This window comes from Natator depressus, chromosome 13 (assembly GCF_965152275.1).
Source record: "Natator depressus isolate rNatDep1 chromosome 13, rNatDep2.hap1, whole genome shotgun sequence".
In the NCBI taxonomy this organism is placed as follows: Eukaryota; Metazoa; Chordata; order Testudines; family Cheloniidae; genus Natator; species Natator depressus.
This window is the reverse complement of record NC_134246.1, coordinates 41,254,787-41,263,853: the sequence shown is the minus strand read 5'-3', so window position 1 is coordinate 41,263,853 and position 9,067 is coordinate 41,254,787. Positions and strand designations below refer to the sequence as shown.

The 9,067-nt window shown below is 50.0% G+C and overlaps 1 protein-coding gene across 1 annotated transcript; it reads left to right on the top strand.

The window, feature by feature from the left end:
- Positions 1 to 6,214: 6,214 nt before the first annotated feature.
- Positions 6,215 to 7,132, top strand: LOC141997569 (olfactory receptor 10D3-like). The gene has a single exon (XM_074969963.1). It carries the CDS (start codon positions 6,215 to 6,217, stop codon positions 7,130 to 7,132), a length of 918 nt encoding a protein of 305 aa, XP_074826064.1.
- Positions 7,133 to 9,067: the final 1,935 nt, after the last annotated feature.

The window sequence follows — 9,067 nt, the reverse complement described above, 5'->3', positions numbered from 1 at the left end:
ACCAGACCTATACTGTCCCGGGTCGCAGCATTTTTGACAACCTATTTCTAGTCCGAGATCTTTTGGAACTCGGGCGTAGAGATGGTCTGTCGTTCGCCCTCCTGTCTCTTAATCAAGAGAAGGCGTTCGATAGAGTGGACCATGGGTACCTCCTGGGCACTCTGCAGGTATTTGAATTTGGACCTCAGTTTGTGAGTTTCCTCCAGGTGCTGTACGCTTCTGCGGAGTGTCTGGTTAGGCTCAACTGGACCCTGACCGAACCGGTCATCTTCGGGTGAGGAGTACGGCAGGGGTGCCCCCTCTCGGGCCAGCTGTACGCTCTGGCGATTGAGCCCTTCCTCTGTCTCCTCCACAGGAGGTTGATGGGGTTGGTGCTGCGGGAGCCAGAGCTGCAGCTGGTCCTGTCGGCGTACGCCAATGACGTTCTCCTCGTGGTCCAGGACCTGGGGGACTTGGCGCGGGTGGAGGCTTGCCAGGCCATCTATTCGGCAGCCTCCTCCGCCCGAGTCAACTGGGTCAAGAGCTCTGGCTTGGCGGTGGGGGACTGGCGGCAGGTGAGCTCCCTCCCACCCGCGCTTCAGACCATCCGGTGGAGCGCGGGCCCACTGCTCTACCTAGGCGTTTACCTTTCTGCCACGCGCCCTTCTCCGCCGGAGAACTGGCAAAATTTAGAAGGTGGGCTGATAGAGCGGCTCCGGAAATGGACAAGGCTACTCCGATGTCTCTCCCTCCGAGGGAGAGCACTGGTGCTTAACCAACTAGTCCTGTCCATGCTCTGGTACTGGCTCAACACACTGGTCCCGGCCCCAGGTTTCCTGACAGACCTCCGGACATAGATTCTAGAGTTCTTTTGGTCAGGAATCCACTGGGCCCCTGTTGGGGTTCTTCATCTACCCCTGAAGGAAGGAGGGCATGGCCTGAAGTGTCTGCACACTCAGGTCCGTGTCTTCCGCCTCCAGGCCCTGCAGAGGCTCCTTTATAGTGCAGGTAGTTCGACGTGGAGCATATTGGCGCACGCCTTCCTGCGCCGCTTCCAAGGGCTCCGATACGACCGGCAGCTCTTTTATCTTTGTCCGAGAGGTTTTCCGCGAGACCTCTCCGGGCTGCCGGTCTTCTACCAGGACCTCCTCCAGACCTGGAAACTGTTTTCAACAGCCAGGTCTGTGGCGGCCACCATGGGAGCAGATCTCCTGGCAGAGCTCCTGCTACACAACCCCCAGCTCCGTGTGCAGGCAGTGGAGTCCCGCTCGGTGCGCCAGAGTTTGGTCCTGGCGGAAGTCACGAGAGTCGGAGACCTCCTGGACTACGACCGGGGAGACTGGCTGGATCCCGTGACACTCGCTCGGCGCATGGGGCTCTCCAGACCTCGTATCCCCCGGCACGTACTTCAGGAGGTGAAGGCTGCCTTGACGCCTGCTGCTCAGGCTTATCTCAACCGAGCCCTGTGCAAGAGTGCACCCTGCCCACCCTCTACCCCAGGTCTGCTAGACCTTTCAATTGGGCCCCTACCCTGTAGATCCCAAGAAACCCCTCACCCTTTCACTGCGAGCCGGCTGCATGAACTGCAGCTGGTCAGCTTCCAAATCGCGCCACGGAAATATCTATACACACTCACACTTCACACCCTTCACGCCCACACCCTGGTGTCCCGCCCCGATACAAAGTGGTGGGACCTCCTGCCACCTTTGGAGGGTGAGCAACCCCAGTGGGCCAGCCTGTATTCCACCTTGGTCCCGAGGCCCGTCGGGGACATTAGTTGGTGGCTCCTTCATGGAGCTGTGAGCATGGGCGTGTTTTTGACACGGTTCACCCCCATCCTGGATACTTGCCCTTTTTGCAACGTGAGGGAAACCCTGGTGCACGTATATTTAGAGCGTGCCAGGCTGCAGCCCCTTTTCCGGCTCCTCACAAATATTTTATTACACTTTTGGCTACACTTTTCCCCTCACCTTTTTATCTACACACTCCCCATCCGTGGCCCCACAAAATCGCGAGATCTCCTGGTTAACCTCCTCCTAGCCCTAGCTAAAACAGCCATTTATAAAACCAGAGAGGGGAGTTTGGCTAATGAAGCGTTCTGCGATTGTGGGGCCATTTTCCGATCCTCAGTACATTCACGTATCAGGGCGGAGTTCCTCTGGGCGGTGTCCACCGACTCCCTTGACGCTTTCGAGGAGCGGTGGGCACTGTCTGTGGTTCTCTGCTCGGTGACCCCGTCCGGTTCCCTCCATCTGACCCTTTGATTGAGGGGAAGAGCGAGAGACCCCAGCCGTTGCCGCTGTGGATACCATCATCACTGTCACCTAGGAGGGGTCCTATCACATGTGGGTGTAGGTCCCCCCCACCTCTAAATCGTCACCCTGCAGCCATGCCCATCTTGTCGGGCACTCTCAGGAGAGGAATAATCGGTGACACTGGGCGTGGCACTAGGTAACTCAAGGGGGTGGAAGACCATGATTGTCGAGGAAGCCCCCTTGCTCTGGGCCCAGGCTAGCCTGAACACTTCTCCCTCCTGAAGGCTGCTGTGTTATACCTTGTGTTTGCTTTTGTTTTGTTGCATAGTTTTGCTTTATTCTTTTTGGTGATTCTTTGTGAGTGTTACACAAATAAATTCTTTTCTGCCTCAAAAAAAAAAAACAAAAACCAACAACAACACTCTGCTGCTGCTCTCTGGCCATGCTGTATCACAACATACATGTACTTTAATGCACACCCCTCAACACAGGTAACGCTAATGGTGTTAACCACTAGATGGATGCCCAGGACCTTTTGGTGTGGGAAGAATTTTATAAGGTCTTTTAGGCTGGAATTTTCAGAGGAGCTGAAGGGAGAGAGGTACCCAACTCACAGTATGCTAACATTTTTATGGCTGACTTGGAACAACGCTTCCTTAGCTCTCGTCCCCTAATGCCCCTACTCTACTTGTGCTACATTGATGACATCTTCATCATCTGGACCCATGGAAAAGAAGCCCTTGAGGAATTCCACCATGATTTCAACAATTTCCATCCCACCATCAACCTCAGCCTGGACCAGTCCACACAAGAGATCCATTTCCTGGACACTACTGTGCTAATAAGCGATGGTCACATAAACACCACCCTATACCAGAAACCTACTGACCTCTATGCCTACCTACATGCCTCCAGCTTTCACCCTGACCACACCACACGGTCCATTCACTACAGCCAAGCTCTACGATACAACCGCATTTGCTCCAATCCCTCAGATACAAACACCTACAAGATCTCTATCAAGCATTCTTTAAACTACAATACCCACCTGCTGAAATGAAAAAACAGATTGACAGAGCCAGAAGAGTACCCAGAAGTCGCCTACTACAGGACAGGCCCAACAAAGAAAATAACAGAACGTCACCTTCAGCCCCCAACTAAAACGTCATCAGCGCATCAAAGATTTACAACCTATCCTGAAAAATGATCCCTCACTCTCACAGATCTTGGGAGGCAGACCAGTCCTCGCTTACAGACAGCCCCCTAACCTGAAGCAAATACTCTCCAGCAACCACACACCACACAATAAAAACACTAACCCAGGAACCTATCCTTGCACCAAAGCCCGATGCCAACTGTGTCCACATATTTATTCAAGTGACACTGTCAAGGTTCCTTCCCCACTCTGAACGCTAGGGTTCAGATGTGGGGACCTCTTAAGCTTACTTTTACCAGCTTAGGTTAAAACTTCCCCAAGGTACAAACTATTTTACCTTTTGCCCTTGGACTTTCGCTGCCACCACCAAACATCTAACTGGTTTTATTTTATTAGGAAAGAGCCCGTTTGGAAACGTCTTTCCTCCCAGTATCCTCACCAAAACCTTGCACCCCCCTTCCTGGGGAAGGTTTGATAAAAATCCTCACCAATTTGCATAGGTGACCACAGACCCAAACCCTTGGATCTTAAGAACAATGAAAAACGCATTCAGTTTCTTAAAAGAAGAATTTTAATAGAAGAAAAAGTAAAAAAGGATCACCTCTGTAAAATCAGGATGGTAAATACCTTACAGGGTAATCAGATTCAAAACATAGAGAATCCCTCTAGACAAAACCTTAAGTTACAAAAAGACACAAAGACAGGAATATCCATTCCATTCAGCACAGCTTATTTTCCCAGCCATTTAAAGAAATCATAAGCTAACACATACCTAGCTAGATTACTTACTAAGTTCTAAGACTCCATTCCTGTTCTGTCCCCGGCAAAAGCACCACACAGACAGACCCAGACCCTTTGTTTCTCCCACCCTCCAGCTTTGAAAGTATCTTGTCTCCTCATTGGTCATTGTGGTCAGATGCCAGCGAGGTTATCCTAGCTTCTTAACCCTGTACAGGTGAAAGGGTTTTTCCTCTGGCCAGGAGGGATTTTAAAGGGGTTTACCCTTCCCTTTATATTTATGACAGACACCATCATAGGACCTAATCACATTCGCCATGCCATCAGGGGCTCGTTCACCTGCACATCTACCAATGTGATATATGCCATCATGTGCCAGCAATGCCCCTCTGCCATGTACATTGGCCAAACCAGACAGTCTCTATGCAAAAGAATAAATGGACACAAATCTGACATCAGGAATCATAACATTCAAAAACTGGTAGGAGAACACTTCAACCTCTGTGGCCAGTCAGTAAAAGATTTAAGGGTGGCAATTTTGCAACAGAAAAGCTTCAAAAACAGACTCCAACGAGAAACTGCTGAGCTTGAATTAATATGCAAACTAGATACCATTAACTTGGGTTTGATCAGAAACTGGGAGTGGCTGGGTCATTACACATGTTGAATCTATTTCCCTAAGTTAAGTATGCTCACACCTTCTTGTCCATTGTCTAAATGGGCCATCTTGGTTATCACTACAAAAGTTTTTTTCTCCTGCTTATAATAGCTCATCTTAACTAATTAGCCTCTTACAGTTTGTATGGCAACTTCCTCATTCTCTGTATGTATATATGTCTATCTTCTTACTATATGTTCCATTCTATGCATGCGATGAAGTGGGCTGTAGCCCACGAAAGCTTATGCTCTCATAAATTTGTTGGTCTCTAAGGTGCCACAAGTAACTGGAAAACAGCTGATTAATTGCTCCCTCTGCTCAGGTCTCAGACTGGGAGAAGGGAGCTGCCCAAGGGCTAAGCTCCCAAAGGCCGGGCTCAAGAACAGCATAAATGCTCCTGCAGCTTGAGATCACGCACACTTCTGGTGTCACCGTGGTGGCCGTGTCAATGCTATGCAGTCACCACGCAGGTCTCGCCTGTAACCTCTGTCATTAAGAGAGACCATCTCCAAGTCCCAACAGCATAAACTGTGCTCAGAGCTCAGGCTGTTTGGGTTTAGAGGATCTGATTCCATCTATACAGGTGGAGCAAACCGGGGAGAAAGAGCTGGTTGGTTCTTGCTCGGGTCTAACTGATCACCAGATTTTGTGTGCATAAGGAATTTGAAGCAACCTTCGGGGTTTTTTTGCCTTCTTCTGCAGCCGGGGGTTGGTCACCTGCTGGGATAATCTGAGCCTCTCACTCTGTCAGTTCTGTGCCTCAGCCATTGGGGGCTCCTTGGTTTCTCCTGTTCACTGCCTGAGATCACAGAAGTTTAGTCTTTTGAGAACTGAAGTGCTTTGGTTTAAGTGAAATCACTGGGTTCAGTGTGGGGTATATATCGTGGAAGTTAACAGCTTGTGATGTACAGGAGATCAGACTAGATTATCTAATGGACCTTTCGGGACTTAAACTCTCTGAAACTTACTCTCTCTCCCCCATTCAATATACAGTTTCTCTCTCTCTCTCTATACACATACAGAAGAGAAATTTGCATTATCATGCTGAAGCATTTTGGAGGTTTTCCTTCTGCCTTGTACACTCATTGTGAAGGCACCTAGGAGTCAGGTAAGATCATGTTCCAATTCATGATAATATGCTTTGCTTTCATTAATTTTTCTTTGGCTCCCTGATGCCACGATGATGGATGAGCTATAAGAATTGAATAGAATAGAGGACAGCTGAATAGAATCGAGTAGAATTGTACAGAATCAACCAAATATAAGAGTCATGACTTTCCACTCACTTTCACCAAACTTAGGCTGGTTAGAAAGATTTACCTTTTGTGATTAAAGCTTGTGGGGTGCAAAGGGATAAATAAACAATGATTTATTGAGATTGCTAATCTGGTTGCATAATCTTTGTCTCCAGGAATGATGCCATCTTGCATGGAAATGGAGAATTGCACTGTGGTGTCTGAATTCATTCTCTTAGGGATCCCCAACACCAAAGGTCTTGAGACCATCCTCTTTGTCACCTTCTTATCCTTCTACCTCTGCACCCTGCTGGGCAACCTGCTCATCTTCTCAGTCATCCTTGCTGACCCCCGTCTGCACACCCCCATGTACTTCTTCCTCTGCAATCTCTCCATTCTAGACCTCGGATTCTCTTCCATCAGCACCTCTAAATTGCTGGCCAACCTCTGGGCCAAGAGTAGAACCATCTCGTTGGGTGGGTGCATGTCCCAGGTCTTTTTCTACCACTTCCTGGGCAGCACCGAGTGCCTGCTCTACACCGTCATGGCCTACGACCGGTACATGGCCATCTGCCACCCCCTGCGCTACCTGCTCATCATGAACTGGAGGGTGTGTGCCCTCCTGGCCGCCGGCACCTGGATCACCAGCTCCTTCCACGCCACCATCCTCACCAGCCTGACCTTCACGCTGCCCTACTGCGGGTCCAATACGGTGGACTATTTCTTCTGCGACATTTTCCCGGTGATCAAGCTGGCCTGTGCAGACACATACATCATCGAGACTGTGACTTTCACCAACACTGGTATGGTGCCCACGACCTGCTTCCTCCTCATCCTCACATCCTACGTCAGGATTGCTGCCTCCGTGGTGAGAATGCGCAGTGCTGAGCAAGGTTTGAAAGCCGTCTCCACTTGCGCATCGCACCTGACGGTGGTATGCTTCTTCTTTGGGCCCTGTGCCCTCCTCTATACCCAGACGTCCCTGAGCAAGGTGCTGGCTACCCCCATTCAGATCTTTTGTGATGTGGTCACCCCGATGCTGAACCCGGTGGTCTATACACTGAGGAATAAGGAAGTCAAGGCAGCATTCAGGAGAATGAAAGGTGGCTAAAGGCAGCCCAGCAATAATTGCTAGCTGAAATGGAATGTCTTCCCCCTTAGTCTTGTGGGAATTAATTTATTGGAAGAAATGGGGAGATTTTAAAAGGCACAAAGGGCTTGTAGGTACCCAACTCCCATGGAAAGAGTGAGAGTTGGAAACCCAATTCACGTTTTTGCATTTAGAAATCTCACTTCATGTTCTCTGCTGGCATAACTCCTTTGAAATCACCATACTTACATCATTGCTAGGGCTAATCCTTCAGTTATTCTCATGGCTTGTCTCTGAATCTTCTCCAATTTATCAGCACCCGCCTGGAATTGTGAACACCAGAACTGGACACAGTGTACCACCAGCGGTCACACCAGGGCCAAACGGGAGGTAAAATCGCCTCTCTCCTCGTATTTGAGATTCCTCCTTTATGCATCCCAGGGTCACATTAGCTCTTCTGGCCCCAGCGTCCTACTGGGAGCTCACGTTCAGCTGATTCTCCACCACGACCCCAAATGTTTTTCAGAGTCATGGCTCCCCAGAAGAGAGTCCCCTGTCCTATAAGTGCAACCTAGGTTCTTTGTTCCTAGATGTATGTGCGTACGTTCAGCTACATTAAAATACACATTGTTTGCTTGCGCCCCCTTACCCAGAGATCCTGATCCCAACTGGGGAGGAGGTCAGAGCAGCTATTCAGGGTTGGGGTTTGGAGGGACGTCAGTGGAGTTTTCCCAGGGTGAGGGAGGAGGACACTGGTGTTTTCCTAGGATTAGTGTTAGGGTCAGGGAAAAGGCCAAAGGTTTGAGGTAGGGCAGCTGGGTGACGCTAGGGTTCAGGTGATGCATTAAGTTAATGAAATTACCCAGTGTTTGGGTGAGGCAGGCAGCGAATACATTCATGTCAGGGTTTCTGAGGGCTAGGCAGGAAGTGAGGCAAAAGACATCATCTCTTTGGGGCTCAGTTCCCCATCTGAGAGACTGTGGTAAGAATTATTTCGTTCTCCCACCCATTTCCCTTGTAAACTCTTCGGGGCTGGTGCTGTCTCTCACTGTGTCAGTGCAGCATCCCTTGCAACTGGGCCTCCAGGCCTTCCATACAACAGAAATAATAATACACTGTTCAGAATTATCACTGACTCCTCGGATGTGGGTTTTAACCTTGTGGCCTTGACATGAAAAAATAATAAAATAAAAAAAGTGAAAGGAACGTGGGGTAGATACCATGAGCCAGGCCCCTGGCCCTTCTCCCTGCAGAACAGCACATGGGAGCCCAACATCTACTCCTGGGGAAATTCTGTGCCAAAAATTTTAAAAAATCTGTGCATAATAGTTTAAAATTCTGCAAAAATCTGCATATTTCATTTGTGAAAATAGCACAATATAATCACTTCCTTTCAATTATTTTGGTAATTTATTTCAAAATACCTGTCAACAAGTATGTCAGCAATACAGACAACAGCAAAAAAGATTCCCCCAGAAGTAGAGAGTTAAAGAAACCCCTAGAACAACCCAGCTCCAGGTTGGGGGCATTGGAGGGGGCTGTGTGGAGGCCCCAGAGCCCAGTCACCTGCACTCCCATCCCACCAGAGCCGAGCTGCAGGGCACCCCCCCGGCCCAGACAGCAGTACTGCCCTCCCCCGAGGACTGAGCCACGGGGCACCCCCTAGCTCAGCCACCAACATCCCCTTCCCCCCAGAACCCAGCAACAGGGAACGTCCCAGCCCAGACATGAGCACCCCCATTCCCCAAAACTTAGCCATGGGCAACCCCCAGCTCAGACACCAGCACTCCCCTCCCCCAAGGACCCAGCCACGGCACACCCCCTGGACCAGACACCAGCACCCCCCTCCTCACAGGACCCAGCCATGGGGCACCCCCTGGACCAGACACCCGCACCCCCAGAGCCTTTACTGCCCCCAGCTTCTTTATTGTCCTGCCAGGGGATGCGGTGCGGTGC

Coding starts and splice junctions, on each gene's coding strand:
- LOC141997569 (XM_074969963.1), top strand. CDS start 6,215: ATGGAAATGGAGAATTGCACTGTGGTGTCTGAATTCATTCTCTTAGGG.